The 17,500-nt window shown below is 46.3% G+C and overlaps 1 protein-coding gene across 1 annotated transcript in view; it reads right to left on the reverse strand.

The window, feature by feature from the left end:
• The window catches only part of LOC121860820, a gene marked incomplete in the record, with an annotated part of 94,260 nt that overhangs the window by 15,923 nt on the left and 60,837 nt on the right, over positions 1-17,500 (reverse strand). Inside the window, 1 exon segment of the mRNA XM_042358207.1 lies at positions 4,294-4,452. Within this exon segment, the coding sequence (XP_042214141.1) occupies positions 4,294-4,452 (159 nt within the window).

Raw genomic sequence — 17,500 nt, forward strand, 5'->3', positions numbered from 1 at the left:
CTACACAACACAACACAACACAACACACCACACCACTACACAACAAACACAACACAACACAACACACCACTACACAACACAACACACCACACCACTACACAACACAACACAACACAACACAACACACCACACCACTACACAACACAACACAACACAACACTACACAACACAACACAACACAACACACACACCACTACAAACACAACACAACACAACACAACACACCACACCACTACACAACACAAACACAACACTACACAACACAACACAACACTACACAACACACATAACCTAATCCTAACCTTTTGTGGACTAAGCCCGCCTCTCACACACTAGATAAGGCTAATCTTACCTGGCCCGCCTCTACTACACACACAACACCTGAGAAATAATATTGTCCTTTTATGCACCAATATCCTCCGCTAATTAAGAGTTACCTGGGATTTGTGAGTTTTTATGAGACGGTAAACAAGAGAGAGAGAGAGAGAGAGAGAGAGAGAGAGGTATTATATCAATTTTGTTATCTTATCTATTCATAACTTGATGCGGTCTTACATATCAAGTTTGTTATCGTATCGTATGAATTATTTCCGTTATTGTTTCATTGTATTTTTTATATGGGACTTTTTCTACGTTAGTTGTTGTTGTTGTGATGTTAATAACTGATGTTTTATGTATTTAATTTCTCATTGATGTTGACGACTACCAGCTGATGATGACTTCGTGTTCAGCCGTTTTTTTTTAATCAGAATAAAGTTTTTTCATTATAATGCTCGTGTTGCTCTTGTGTTCACTCTCAGACAGACAGACACAGACAGATAGACAGACACAAGACAAGACAGACAGACAGACAGACAGACACTCTTCAAAAACTTTCCCCAGACACTTGATACAGGAATAGGTTATGGCTCTTCCTCTTCCCTTCCTCCCCTGCCTCTTCCCTCCCCCTCATCCCCTCCGACAGGTCATTAAAAGTGCAATGACCTTGTTAGAGGCCTGTGTTAATGACTCCTGTAAATGACCTTTCTGGCTGACTAGTTCACCTCCTGTACCTTTGCACGCTCTCCCACACACACACAGTCTCCCACAGTCTCTCACAGTCTCTCTCAGTCTCTCTCACAGTCTCTCTCACAGTCTCTCTCAGTCTCTCTCTCAGTCTCCTCAACTCTCTCACATTGTCTCACTTTCACATAACTTCTCTCACTTATTTTTCCCTCTTTCTTCCTCCTCCTCCTCCTCCCCTCCCTTTCCCTTTTCAATATCTTTCAATCTCTTTTTCCTTACTCACATTCTCTCCCACATCTTTCTAGTTTTACCTCTTCCATTTCTCCTTCCTTCCATTCTTTTTCTTTCTACCTCCTCTCACTTCCTCATTTTCTTTATATTCTCCTTCTATCTTCTCTTTCCCATGCACTCTAAAGTCTCCTCTCCTTCCTTTCCTTCCCTTTCTCTTTCCTTCTTTACTCTCTTACCCTTCCACCCTTCCCACAGCTTCTCTTCTATCACCTGTTCCTTCGTCTTATCCTCTTCCACCACTCTCCCAGCTGTCTTACTTACCCCTCTCACACCCCTCCCCACCTCCCTCTCCCATTCCCTACTCCCACATTCTCCAACCCACTCTTCCTCCCCCACTGTCTCCCAACCCACTCCATCCCACTCCCACCCCACCCTCCCACCCCCACTCCATCCCTCTCCCACCCAACTCCAGCCCACTCCACCCCTCTCCACCTCTCTCCCACCCCACCCACCCCACCCACACCCCTCCATCCCCACTCCAGCCCACTCCACCCCTCTCTCCACCCCTCTCCCATCCCTCTCCACCCCACTCCACCCCTTTCCACCCCTCTTCCACCCCACTCCACCCCTCTCCCACCCCACCTCCACCCCACCCCACACCCTCCCATCCCACCCCACCCCACCCCTCTCACCACCCCTCTCCACCCCTCTCACACCCCACCCACCCCATCCCACCCCACTCCACCCCACTCCACCCCTCCCCACCCCCCCTCTCCCACCCCACTCCACCCCCTCTCTCCCACCCCACTCCACCCCTCTCACCTCTCTCCCCCACACACTCCACCCTCTCCCACCCCACTCCACCCTCTCCACCCCTACCCCACTCCACTCCACCCCTCTCCACCCCACCCCTCTCCACCCCACCCCAGTCCACCCCACCCCACCCACTCACCCATCTCCCACCCCACCCAGCCGCTCACTCTCCCACCCCACTCCACCCCCACTCCACCCCTTCCCCCCCACCTCCACCCCCTCTCCCACCCCACTCCACTCCACCTCCCACCCCCACTCCACCCACCCCAACCCACTCCACCCACCCCACCCCACCACACCCACTCCACCCTCTGCACCCCTCTCCCACCCCTCTCACCCCTCTTCCACCTCTCACTATACTCAAAGCTCTGTGAATCCCTGCCGATTTGTCCCACATGATTGTTGGGTGGAATTTTCGTGAACTTTTGTGAACTTTTAGCTGTAGAAGATCAGCTCAAAGCTAAGTTTAGAGAAGAGTGTTAGCATCCAGGTGAGAGAGAGAGAGAGAGAGAGTAATATGATGATATAATGCTCCAGTTGTGTAGTCAGCGCCACTTGGAGTCAGAGCCACTAAGAGTCAGAGCCACTTAGAGTCAGAGCCACTAAGAGTCAGAGCCACTTAGAGTCAGAGCCACTAAGAGTCAGAGCCACTTAGAGTCAGAGCCACTAAGAGTCAGAGCCACTAAGAGTCAGAGCCACTTAGAGTCAGAGCCACTAAGAGTCAGAGCCACTTAGAGTCAGAGCCACTAAGAGTCAGAGCCGCCTCACAAGCCAAGGACTAGGGACAGACAGGGAGCCAATTAAAGCAGATGACACGAACAGTACAGTACTGGGTCATGTTACCTCGGATATGACGATGAACCATGCTGGGCCACATCCCCGACTCGCAACCCATGGCCACATCCCTGAGTCATAACCCATGGCCACACCCCTTGTCCACAACCACAAGCTACAACTCCTGTCCCCACATCCTTGAGTCACAAACCATGGCCACACCCTTGAGCCACACCCCGTTGAGCCACACCCCTTGAGCCACACTCCCTTGAGCCACACCTTTGAGCCACACCTTGAGCCACACCCCCTTGGGCCACACCTGTGAGCCACACCCCTTGAGCCACACCCCTTGGCTATTCTTGGCCGCCTTCCCTTGAAAAATCTGGTGTCAGGCCTAATTACAGCACGGCCTCGTTCCCCACTAGCTTGACACACACTAAGAAGCTCCCGGTCCGTGACTGTAGAGGCTCATGAGGTAGTGTGCCTGAGTGTGTTAGTGGTGCCTGAGTGTGTTAGTGGTGCCTGAGTGTGTTAGTGGTGCCTGAGTGTGTTAGTGGTGCCTGAGTGTGTTAGTGGTGCCTGAGTGTGTTAGTGGTGTCTGAGAGTGTGTTAGTGGTGTCTGAGTGTGTTAGTGGTGTCTGAGTGTGTTAGTGGTGGCTGAGTGTGTTAGTGGTGTCTGAGTGTGTTAGTGGTGCTGGAGTGTGTTAGTGGTGTCTGAGTGTGTTAGTGGTCTGTGTGTTAGTGGTGCCTTGAGTGTGTTAGTGGTGTCTGAGTGTGTTAGTGGTGCCTGAGTGTGTTAGTGGTGTCTGAGTGTGTTAGTGGTGCCTGAGTGTGTTAGTGGTGCCTGAAGTGTGTTAGTGGTGCCTGAGTGTGTTAGTGGTGTCTGAGTGTGTTAGTGGTGTCTGTGAGTGTGTTGGTAGTGCCTGGTATGTGTGTGGTGTCTGAGTGTGTTAGTGGTGGCTGAGTGTTTTGTGTGTGTGTGTGTGTTTATTATTATTATTACTAAAATTATTTATTCTATGGCTAAAACAATTATTTATACTATCATCATCATCGTCATCATCATCATCATCATCATCATTATCATCATACATTGATATAATATCATGTGCATCATTACCCGCTTCAATAGATCATACAAACGCTTAATTCCCATTACTGTTCGAAGCTATTGTGCTTATATGTAAATTACACTGGGCTGTACACACCGTATGGGGTTCGGCATTACAATGTACAGGGTGATTCAGATCATACAAGCCAGCAGTGACTAGCCCACACTGTTGCTTCTGTCAGGTGATATTAGTGTGGCGATTTGTATAGTGTGTGTGTGTGTCAATGTATATAGCTATAGAGAGTTGTTATTGAAGAGAGAGAGACTGCACACACACACACACACACACACACACACACACACACACACACACACACACACACACACACACACACACACACACACACACATATACATACCGTCTTAGTGCCCAAGTTGTTAACTCTGCAGACCAAATGGGCAGTTTGACCTTCCACAGCTGACACATTAGAGGAGACGCTGGGGTCAAACACGGGGTCAAACAGTGTATTGAGATAGTCACTCCAAGAGGCGGGGTCCACATCCACGCCTTCGTCAGAAACCCTCCCACGGTGTCCTCGTCCCTGTCAGCGTGTGGGCGAGGACGGTCGTGAGGTGGTGGCTGTATGGATGCTACACCTCCTGAGATGCTGTGAAGGAAGGAAAGACAGTGAAGTATTATGCATTATTTATATTAATTCATTATTTTGGACGATAAATGAATGAGTACACACTAAGTACTATACGTGAATAATGAATAAATGATCGGTTTTATTCATTATATATACGAAGGTGATTACACAATGATTAAATGATGACGCAATTAACCCCTCCCCATAGAAAATATATATTCATAATTATTCTCAAAAGCAATATTCCGTTGATAATTTGAACTCATATAAAATATCTAAAACAATCGTGGGAAATTATCATAGTATTCCACGGCATTATACCCTGCAGGTTATATTAGTGAACAGGTAATGGCAGGTAAATACTTGCATACTAATTATAACGCTTAGTATCTTATTATTTCGCAAATATTAAAATGGAAAAGATAAATTTGAGTTATATTAAAAGACTAAACTTATTAATATATTTCAATAAGTCTTTAAAAGTCTTAATGATTATAAATGATTTGCAAAGACCTATTTTTTGTGTATGTAAATATAAATATGAAAGTCTTACCAATAAAAAGGATTATTTTATGTAAGGTGAAAGAAAACGGGAAACACATGTAATTTTAAACAGCTGATCAATAACCATAATTACCAATGACGTCATAGAATGGGTCAAATGTAGGTTATATTTTCATGAGACTTTGATTTGATTCCTTTTACCAGTTTCATATTTATTCGTCAATCACTAGTGGTATTTGTGTCTTATTTCTTCGTTCAAGATACTATACAATTTGAGGTAATTTAATGCCATATGTTGGTCGTTATGGCAACACGTCCTTCAACAGCATGTGTGTGAAATATATTCCATTTTGTTGTGTTCCTTGAGTCTTTTTCATGAATATATTTCACTTTCTTACTCTTATCTTGAATTTATTGGAGAGAGAATTTGTTATTTGTAAAGTGTGTGTGTGTTGTGTGTGTGTGTGTGTGTGTGTGTGTGTGTGTGTGTGTGTGTGTGTGTGTGTGTGTGTGTGTGTGTGTGTGTCAGATTATATCACCTGAAATTTATGTACTGTACAAAAAAAATCGTGTTGGGAAGCAAGTCTATTACACACACACACACACACACACACACACACACACACACACACACACACACACACACCATAACGAATCTTCAGGTGATCATTATTCATTATTCTACACCTAATTATCTGTCCATCATTACAAAAGATATATCGCTGTTCATATTCGTGTGTCAAATTGAAAAACAAAACAAAATCCTGATCTAAAACTTTCCGGGTTATAGGATTGAGCTTATATAATGCCTGAGTTACTTGGAAGCGTATTACCTGGCGGGTAAATCTGATCACATAATGTTTTGATGATAATTATACTTTATTCAGTCATAGTGCTGACCATTGTACCTTTGCCTTATACCTGGATATATTAATCAGTATACCTGGAATTGCTGTACCTGTAATTTTTATACCTGGATACCCGTATATTAATCTATACCTGAAATTAATATACCTGTATTTTTATATCTGACTATATTAATCTATACCTGAAATTGCTGTAACTGTAGTTTATAGATAATTTACTGCCTCTACCTGTATTTTATACCTGGATATATCAATGTACATATTCAATAAAGGCTCGGATCATATTTCAGTCTTTAACATGAGAAAAAGTCTTGGTATATGATTTTTTAAGGCAATTAACAGAAAGTCCAAGGGCATTTTCACCCATTAAACAGTAAAATAAAGTCCAAGGGCCATTTTTGTTGTCCAATTAAATTAAAGTAAAAAAATAAATAACTCCGGGCGTCATCACAGAGCGACTGTATTAAGTTATTGGACTTTCTTCACGGCGGGTGGTAGGTTTCGCTCGCTGCTGATTGGCTATTTAAATCTGTATGTGTGAGTGGTGTGAGAATGTGTGTGTGTGTGTCAGCTCTCCTTAACTCTCAAGAAGCTGTGTGATCTACAGTCTATGAAAAAAAAAAAACTCCACAACTTTTAATACATCTCACATATCTCTCACTCTCTCTCTCTCTAGGGAGGCAAGGGAGGACGAGTGTAAAGGGAGGGATGTGAGGGAGATAAGTGTGAAGGGAGAGAGATATTGACTCTTTCTCTACCTGGGTCTTGCTATTTTACTTTTTGTTATTTTATATATTTTTCTTTGTCATTAAATTTTTTGGTTTTATTTTTCTTTCATCTTTTTTCATTTTTATTTCCATCTTTCTCTGTTTCTTTCCCGATGTCTTGTTTATCCTAAGTCGTGTTATTATTCCTTATTTTATCTTTGTTTTTATTCCTCTTTCTTGTTTTATTCTATTTCTTTCTCTTCATTTCTTTCATTCCCAATATTTCTCTGGGGGTTCATTCCTCTCGACTTTTTTTTCATGAATGGATGAAAGATATTGCAGTTTCTTGTTTGGTTCTTGCTTTTCTTTATTCATTTTCTTTTTCTTCTTTCATATTTCTTATTGTACTCGTTTGTTTGAGAACTTGGTGCTTGTGAATTCCTGTGTGTGTGTGTGTGTGTGTTTGTACTTGCACCGAGATGTGTGTATGAATTTATGTACGTGTAGGCACATGTACGTTTAGGTAAGTATGTGTGTACGTACTTGTGTGTGTATGCGATTATGTAAGTGTGTGTGTGTGTGTGTGTGTGTGTGTGTGTGTGTGTGTGTGTGCATATGTGCGTGTGTACGTGTGGGTGCATATGTGCGTGCTTGCGTGTGTATGCATTTATGTGTGTGTGTGTGTGTGTGTGTGTGTGTACGTGCTTGCCTGTGTAAGTCGTAAGAGTGGCAACAATTTTCTCCCCTCTTCTTCATTATGTACGTGGACTTTGAAACTGGAACGTGCTGGAGTCAACCACCACCATCATTATTTTCTGCACTGGAATGTTTGTGTGGCACCTTGGTTCTGTGGCACCTTGGTTCTGTAACTTTTTTTTTATGGTTCTGTGGCACCTTGGTTCTGTGGCACCTTGGTTCTGTGGCACCTTGGATATGGCACCTTGGTTCTGTGGCACCACCTCTTAGATATTAATAAGGAGGTCAGCTGGCACTAGAATATAAGGCACTCACGACAAACAAAGAAACGGACTTAATATCAAGTCACTCACACAATGTAAAAGGAAGATGGACTTTGGCTTATGGCACTATTAGCTGAGAGAGAGAGAGAGAGAGAGAGACACTGTTTCATCCAGCCTACATCAATAAAACTAATTAATCAGTATCTGTTAATAGAGTAATCAAGGAACAAGAGAAACTCATTAGACGCAGATAACAGATCTTCATTCTTTTCCTTCTCTTGTTAATTATTAAGACAGGTGCGTTTTCTTCATCTAATTAATAACTAAAATCAAAATACATGATCATACACATTGGTTAAATGAATATACTGGTACCTTTCAACTTATTAATTACCAAAAACTGATAATTTACGAATAAGAGAATAAGCCTCTGACCTGACCCGACCTGACCTGACCCGACCTGACCTAATCTCACCTAAGCTCCTTCTCTTATCCGCTACAAGACCTTCGGCCGCTCTCCAGTACTCTTTAAGACGTCTTCAAAACTTAGAAAAAATCATCACTTTATTGAAGAGTGGAAGTCAACTTTGTCTTTTTATGTCACCAGAGTTTTTGTTGTTATTGTTGTTGTTAATCTTATTGTTGTTAATCTTCTTGCTGTTGTTGTTGTTGTTAGTATTGTTGTTTGTACTATTTCTCGTATACTTATAAATTAATAGTTTCAAACCTAACCTAACCTAACCAAACCTAACCTAACCTACCCCTAGATACCATTCGGGAGTTTAATCATCAGGGAAAATAAACTGAAGGAGGGGCTAGTCTTAATGTATTCCCCAAAGAAAAAACAAAAAACAAAACCAGGCTCGAACCTGTACCTTGACATCTGACACCAGTGCACTATACCACTTAGCCACGGCCGTCACACCAATTTAAAAACACGAAAAAAAAGTGTAAACAATTATTAATAAATTTTAGCTGTAAAAAATAAAAATAGTCGAAACAATATGAATGCGTCTGTTCTGAATTCTTCTCTTAAATTGAGATTTTTTAATTTGAGTAATTTTGTGGGTAATGGCGGTAAAGGGTGGAGGAAGTGAGGAGAGTGAGAAGAGGAGGGTGGGAGAGTGAGGGGTGGAGGAGAGGTGAGGGAGGAGGAGAGTGAGGGGAGGAGGAGAGTGAGGGGAGGAGGAGAGTGAGGGGAGGAGGAGGAGAGTGAGGGAGGAGGAGGGAGGGAGGAGGAGAGGGAGGAGGAGTGAGGGAGGAGGAGGTGGGGGAGGAGGAGAGTGGGGAGGAGGAGGAGGTGGGGGAGGAGAGAGTGAGGGAGGAGGAGGTGGGGGGAGGAGGAGGTGAGAGGGAGGGTGGAGGAGGTGAGGAGGGAGGAGGTGAGGGGGGAGGAGGTGAGGGGGAGGAGGTGGGGGGAGGAGGTGAGGGTGGAGGAGGTGAGGGGGAGGAGGAGAGTGAGGGAGGTGAGAGGAGGAGGAGAGTGAGAGGAGGAGGTGAGGAGGAGGAGGAGGAGGAGGAGAGGTGAGGAGGAGGAGAGTGAGGTGGAGGAGAGTGGGGAGGAGAGGTGGGGGAGGAGGGAGGTGGGGAGAGGTGAGGGGGAGGAGGAGAGTGGGGGAGGAGGAGGTGGGGGGAGGAGGAGGTGAGGAGGAGGAGGGAGGGAGGGAGGGGTGGAGGAGGTGGGGGGAGGAGGAGAGTGGGGAGGAGGAGAGTGGGGGAGGAGGAGGTGAGGGGGAGGAGGAGAGTGAGGGGTGGAGAGAGAGGGAGGGGGAGGAGGTGAGGGAGGAGGAGGTGAGAGGAGGAGGAGGTGAAGGGAGGGAGGAGGAGTGAGGGAGGAGGAGGAGAGTGAGGGAGGATGAGAGTGAGGGAGGAGGAGAGTGAGGAGGGAGGGAGGTGAGGGGAGGAGAGGTGAGGGAGGAGGTGAGGTGGGAGGTGAGGGGGGAGGAGGAGGTGGGGAGGAGGAGGTGAGGGAGGAGAGGAGGGGAGGAGGAGAGTGAGGGGAGGAGGAGAGTGAGGGGAGGGGAGGAGGTGAGGGGGAGGAGGAGAGTGAGGGAGGGGGGGAGGTGAGGGGGAGGAGAGTGAGGGAGGAGGAGAGTGAGGGAGGAGGAGGTGAGGAGGAGGAGGTGAGGTGGAGGAGAGTGAGGGTGGAGGAGGTGAGGGAGGAGGAGGTGAGGGGGGAGAGTGAGGAGGAGGAGGTGGGGGAGGAGGAGAGTGAGGAGGAGGAGGAGAGTGAGGGGAGAGGTGGAGAATGAGAGAAATGGGTAGTGTATATCTCTCTCTCTCTCTCTCTCTCTCTCTCTCAGCAGACGTCACCAAGGGGTCATTCACCCTTTGTTCAGCCAGGGCGTTTAATAATGGTAAACACACACACACACACACACACACACACACACACACACACACACACACACGATAGGCCAATTAAGATCGCCCGATCCTTCAGTCCCTACACGCCAACACCTCCTTCACTCCTCCTTCCCTTCCTTCCTCTCTCGTTCCTTCCTGCATTTCTTTCAATCTTTCTCTCTCTCCCTTCCTCACTGCCTCCCTCCCTCCCTTTGTAGTTTCCTCCTTCTCACCATAGGCCCACCCTCTCTCTCACTCCCTCCATCTCTCACTCCTCTCCATAGGTCTACCCTCTCACTCTCCATAGGTCTACCCTCCTCCTCCATGTCTACCCTCTCACTTCCTCCATAGGTCCACCTCTCACTTCCCTCCATAGGTCCTGGTCAATACCCTTTTCCTTCCTAAAATATCCCCCAAACTTTAGGACCGAGAGGAAGATTAAAGTTGACACACCTGTATTAATTAATCTTACCTGTGACTACCTGTTTGTGGTCATTATTTTATGTATATCACGGTGTAGCTTGTGAGGGTTACTGTAGTGAGCTGGTTTGGCCAGGAGGGGAGGAGAAGAGAGAGAGAGAGAGAGAGAGAGAGAGAGAGAGAGAGAGAGAGAGAGAGAGAGAGAGAGACTACTCACCTCGGCACCCAGTCACCAATAACATTTAACCTATCGTAAATATTGATTACTTTACGAACCATCAAATATATTATAGAAAAGTAAATATAATTTTATATAAATCTTTCAACCACGAGAAATATGAGCAAGAAAATATATATCCAACGGTGACTACTTTACACACACACACACACACACACACACACACACACACACACACACACACACACACACACACACACACACACACACACACACACACACACACACACGTAAACAACTTAAATATCTTAGGATGAAAGGATATATTAAATTGTTTTCGGTGTTCTCTCATTTGGGCCAAAATATAACAAGGATATATATCATAGCATAAATCTTTGAATGAAATATATCTGAAAGTAGAGCAAAAATATGTTTCGAATATACATTTACCTTAGTGAAATTTATACTGAAATATGATACTGTAAAATACGAATATACTGAGGTATTTTTTGACTTACCTAACACAATGAAGCATAATACTGAGCAGAAGTCCTCGCCACCCGAAGTGATACGAACGTAAGCTGCGTCCACTCATTCTGACTCACTTAACATAATTCCATAAACCAATCAATTTAAATACTCGCTTCTTCTATCACTATTCATACAATTAAGAACTATTTTCATTTATCTCTTATCTACATTTTTCGAGATTTTTATCTATGAAGGAGATATATTTGATTTGGTTTCACTGGATTTTAGGTCGAAGTCTTAGTCACTTGTTCGAATCTCTTGTTTTATTCACTCGCTGCTACTCATCTGTGATTATTATTATGGTACAAAATATTTGATTTACGTATAAATATATAAATTAATGTTGAGAATTATTATTTCATGTATGTATGTATGTATGTATGTATGTATGTATGTATGTATGTATGTATGTATGTATGTATGTATGTATGTATTATGTATATACAGTACAAAGTCAGAATAATATATACCCGATATATATAAAAGAAATATAAAAATAAATCACTAAGTTAAATAAAAAATAATAAAAATGTATAACAAAGATACGAATAAAACGACAAATTATATAAAAATAATAATATAGAAATGAATATAATAACTCAGATGTGTATATATATCTATCTATATACATAATATATACATCATACCTGCCCTAAGAGGAACACAGCCGCTCTATGTATATATATAATGATAATTGCCATTATTTACAGGTAAACACGTGTCCAGCGTGATGAAGTGACGTTTGGTGGTTGATGTGTTGGTTCGTCTGTATCAAAGCCCCAGGACGATAACCTCATAGTATAAAGCACAGAGAGAGAGAGAGAGAGAGAGAGAGAGAGCCACGTGATAAGCCAGCGTTTTGCATGCTCGTGTTAATCATCTTTTATGAGTCAATGCAAGCTAGTTATCTAAGTTATCTATGTAATATTAGCTGTAGCACAGAGAGAGAGAGAGAGAGAGAGAGAGAGAGAGTATACATGAATGTAATGTTAGTATGTGTATAGGTTAATTTGTATGCATATTTGTTCAAATGTATACGTTAAATTAGCACTGTTACTATGTATTGACTAATATTATATGTATATTTAGGTAACTATCTCTTCCAGTGAATGTATAAAACGTTGTGTAAAAAATAACAAAGTTTGTAAAATTGAAACCAAGGAAAGTAAGAAAGTTTATAAAAATGAAAGATATAAGTGTTTGTAAAGTGAAAGTATAAAATCTTGCATGAGTGAAAGTAATAAATTGTGTAAAATGTGAAAGTATAAAAGTTTGGAAGGTGAAAGTATAAAATTTTGTAATAAAGTCTAAAAGTTTGGAAAAGGAAAATGTAAACTAAAATAGTGTATAACTCGTAAAGGGTTATATGTCAACTTTCCAGCGTGATAATCTTTTTGTTTTGACGGCTACGTTCTGATGAGAGAGAGAAGAAGAGAGAAGAGAGAGAAGAGAGAGAGAGAGAGAGAGACGAGCAAGCATGAAACTTCAGTCGGAAAGCGAAACGAAAAAAGATACTAAAATATTTTCACCCTTTACTTGTTATCTTCCTCCCTGACCTCTGTTACGAAGATTCTAACCCAAAGAGAAAAAACAAAAACTGATAATAAAACTAACCAAACACCGTAAAACAACAATAAAAATGAAAATAACAAAACTAAACCGGATTCAGTACACGTCAGGTTAGGTTTTCATTTTTAAAGTTGTGACTCTGACCTTTGACCTCGTAACAGGTGTAGAAGTTTATATAAATATATAGTGTATGTATTGGTTATTTTCAGTGTCCGCTTAAACGAATATCCGGTTAACGTGTATATCTGTTTAATGCATAACCACTTAACACGCATCCGCTTAACGTACGTTCGTTTATCATACATTCACCTAACATTCATCCGGTTAACATACAGCACAAACATAATGTACATCCACTTAACGTAGTACATCCGGTTAATGTAGATCCGGTTAACGTTCAGGTTATCAGCAACACATGATAATACGTTATGTAAACAGACTGTCTCTACCGAGTGTAAACAACGGTATAACTGTTCCTGGGTCATTATGCGGGACAATAGGTATATAGTTTGTCTATCCGGGCAGGTAAACAGAGCCGCCACTGGTCGCCCTCCTCACACGCCCTCCTCACACGCCTCCTCACACGCCCTCCTCACACGCCCTCCTCACACGCTCTCCTCACACGCCCTCTCACACGCCCTCCTCACACGCCCCACCACACGCCCTCCCCACACGCCCCACCCACACGCCCTTCTCACACGCCCCACCACACGCCCTTCTCACACGCCCTCCTCACACGCCCTCACACGCCCTCTCACACGCCCTTCCCCACACGCCCTCACACGCCCTCCCTCACACGCCCTACCACACGCCCTCCTCACACCCTCCTCACCTGCCTCTCACACGCCCTCACGCCCTTCTCACACGCCCTCCCCTCACACGCCCTCCCCCACCCACACGCCCGTCCCACACCCTCCCCACACACCCACCCAACACGCCCGTCCCACACCCCCACACACCCACCCAACACGCCCGTCCCACACCCTCCCCATACACCACCCAACACGCCCGTCCCACACGCCTCTCGCACGGCTTCCTCACACACCCTCCCCACCCAACACGCCCGTCCCACACCCTCCCCACACACCCACCCAACACGCCCTTCCCCACACGCCCTTCTCACACGCCTTCCCCACACGGCCAGGTAGAGCGGGTAAACAAGAACAACAATATAAGATAAAAATAGAACAGGATTTAAGTCAACAGGAACCAGTGGAATATAGTTGAAGTTCTTCCAGGAGTTACAAGACATATTCCAGTTTTTGTACTGGTGACCAGGGGAGGGTGTCCACCACACCTGTACCCACCATACCTGTACCTACCACTCTCCTGTACCACCACACCTGTACCTACCACACTCCTGTACCTACCACACCAACCTGACCCACCACACACCTGAACCCCAACCTCCCTGTACCACCATACCCCTGTACCTACCACTTCCTGTACCCACCATACCCCCTGCACCCACCACCCTGCACCTACCACATCCTGCACCCACCCCACACTCTGCACCCACCATACCTCTGTACCCACCATACTCTGCACCCACCATACCTATCTGCACCCACCATACCCTGCACCCACCATACCTCCTGTAACCACCACACCTGCACCCACCCACACCTGTACCCACCACCCTCCTGCACCCACCACACCTGCACCCACCACACCTGCACCCACCATACCTCCTGTACCCACCATGCCCACCTGTACCCACCATACTCTGTACCCACCATACCCTCCTGCACCCACCACACCCACCACATCCTCCCTGCACCTACCATACTCCCCTACTCCACCACACTCCCCTCTGCACCACCATACACCACCTGCACCCACCACACCACCTGCACCCACCCATACCCACCTGCACCCCACCATACTCTTCCTGAACCTACCCATACTCTTCCTGTACCTACCATACTCTCCCTGTACCTACCATACTCTCTGTACCTACCATACTCTCCTGTACCTCCATACTCTCCCCACCTCCACACCTCCACCTCCCACCTCACACCTCGACCTTCTGGTAAAGTCGAGGGAGTTTGTCACACTCAAGTAACTTCCTCACCTTAGGATCACCGCTTCCTGTCTGACACTCAATATGGATCCAGTTTCAGGTGAGTGTTGCATGGAGGACCAGCCTTGCCCTCCTCACTCAGCAACACCTCCACCTCGCTCTTACCATCTTCAGGAAATCTTAACTTCGGTCTTGACGTTTCTAAAATTCCACAAAGTTTTGGAACCAACTGACTCATTAAACTTCACCATTTTCATCTAATTTCATGGATATTCTCATCTATTTCTAAAAGTCTATTTCTATTTTTGAAGATAAATCTGTAACTGTAGTAGTGGAGGAGGTTCTGAGGTGACGAACTGTGCCACTACCTAAAGACGGAAGAGGTGGGGTGAGCTAGTGAGGTGGGCTGGGGTGGGGTGGGGTGGGGTGCGAGTGGGGTGGGGGTTGGTATTCTGGGTGGATCATTTAAACATTTCTCTGGGGGGTGGCTGGGGTTGATTGGTCTGGGGGGGTGTGGCTCTCCTCATTATAGCCGGGGTGTGGGTAGTCCAGGAGCGACCTCTCAACGCTCGGCAAGATCTTCACACCAGCTCACGGCTGTAGTGGGTGAGTGATGGTGGCGTGGCGCGTTCTCTCTCCCCCCCCCCTCCTCTCTCTCTCTCTCTCTCTCTCTCTCTCTCTCTTCCCTCTCTCACTGTCTCTCGTTCTCTGACACCAGTTCTCTCTCTCAATAGTCCTCTTGCTCTCTTTCTCTACACACAACACAACAACAAACACACATAATAAACCTACAAGTATAACCATCCGGACACACACACACACACACACACACACACACACACACACACACACACACACACACACACTCGAATATACTGCCCAACATACAGACGGACGCTCACGATCATGCATACACTAACAAATACAATGTACGCATATACACGTATACATTATGCAAATACAAACACACACTCATATTACAGAGAAGAGAGAGTTTAATTCCCAGACACAGTAAGGGGTGTGGGGTGAGAGAGGCAAACATAGTCATTAACCTGTGATTAGAATTATTAGGCAGCTGGTGTTTACAGGTCAGGACTATTCGCCATCAGCCCCCCTCCTCCCCTCAGCCCCCTCCTCCCCCTCAGCCCCTCCCCCCCCCACTCAGCCCCTCCCCCCCACTCAGCCCCTCCCTCCCCCACTCAGCCCCTCCTCCCCCTCAGCCTCCTCCCCCTCAGCCCCTCCTCCCCACTCAGCCCCTCCCTCCCCCACCCCCTCCCCCCAGCCTCCTCCCCCCAGCCTCCTCCCCCACCCCCCCCCCCCTCAGCCCCCCCCCCCCTCCTCCCCCCACTCAGCCCCTCCCCTCCCCCACTCAGCCCCCCTCCCCCCTCAGCCCTCCCTCCCAGCCCCCCCCCCCCTCACCCCTCCCCCCTCAGCCCCCTCCCCTCCCCCTCAGCCCCTCCCCTCCCCCTCAGCCCCTCCTCCCCCTCCTCCTCCCCCCCACTCAGCCCCCTCCCTCCCCACTCAGCCCCCTCCCTCCCCCACTCAGCCCCTCCCCTCCCCCCCTCAGCCCCCTCCCCTCCCCCACCTCAGCCCCTCCCCTCCCCCTCAGCCCCCTCCCCCCCCAGCCCCCCCCCCCCTCCCCCCAGCCCCCCCTCCCCTCAGCCCCTCCCTCCCCACTCCCCCCCCCCCCCCTCCCCCCCACTCAGCCCCTCCCCTCCCACTCAGCCCCTCCCTCCCCACTCAGCCCCTCTCCTCCCCACTCAGCCCCCCTCCCCTCCCTCAGCCCCTCCCTCCCCCTCAGCCCCCTCCCTCCCCTCCAGCCCCTCCCCTCCCCTCAGCCCCTCCCTCCCCCACTCAGCCCCTCCTCCCCCCCTCAGCCCCCTCCCTCCCCCACTCAGCCCCCCCCCCCGCCCCTCACTGACACACAGAGATATAATGCTCAGGGCAGTGTCTTCGTGTACTGATGTGAGGCTGTAATGATAATGATGATAATGAAATGTGTAAAATAATAATGATAATGATCTTCCCCTTCTTCATTATCAACCCTTCCTCTTCCTTCTCTCACATCATCACCACTATCAACTTACTGCTATCACCATCACCACCTCTACCACACACCATCACACACTCACCACCAGCACCCCTCCACCACCACCACCAGCAGCGTCTCCTCCACCCTGTGTGTTAGAGCGTCCTCTCTCCCTTCTTCTCTTGCCTCCCCCTCCCTCTCTCCCTCTCTTCCTCCCTCCCTCTCTCCCTCAACGCTACAACGCTTTTATTACCCGCCGTTGTCATCATCTCTCCCTGTGTCTGTCTGTACGTGGCGGTGAGTAATGTTATTATTTGTATATCATTATCTTTTTTTTTCTTATGTTTACATGTGTTTATTTTATTTTTGATGACTAGAAATTTCTGTGTGTGTGTGTGTGTGTGTGTGTGTGTGTGTGTCGTCTATGTGTGTGTGTTTGTATGTGTGTTTGTCTGTCTGTCTGTCTGTCTGTCTGTCTGTTTATCCTACACCACTGTTGTATATTTACCTTTCTTCCTTTTCTATATTACCAGTTTTCTCCACGAATTGAAAATAAATTGACAAAAAATCTTCCGTTTTGAGAATTTATTTTATGAACAACAAGCCTGCATAGGAATCTGTTTAGGAATATATTGAAATTTTGGAGAATATTTTGAATCTGTCGGAGTTTTGGAATATATTTAGGATATATTGGAATGGTCTGAAACATTTTGGGAATATCTTGGAATTTTTTGTTTAATTTAGTTTGTTATTTGGGGAATTTATTTAATTTTAGTATTTAATTTTCCATTACCCTTGTCTTTTCATATATTCCCTATTTCCAATATTATCACCCTCCATTATC

Source organism: Homarus americanus, unplaced genomic scaffold (genome assembly GCF_018991925.1).
Source record: "Homarus americanus isolate GMGI-L3 unplaced genomic scaffold, GMGI_Hamer_2.0 scaffold23617, whole genome shotgun sequence".
Classification (NCBI taxonomy): Eukaryota; Metazoa; Arthropoda; class Malacostraca; order Decapoda; family Nephropidae; genus Homarus; species Homarus americanus.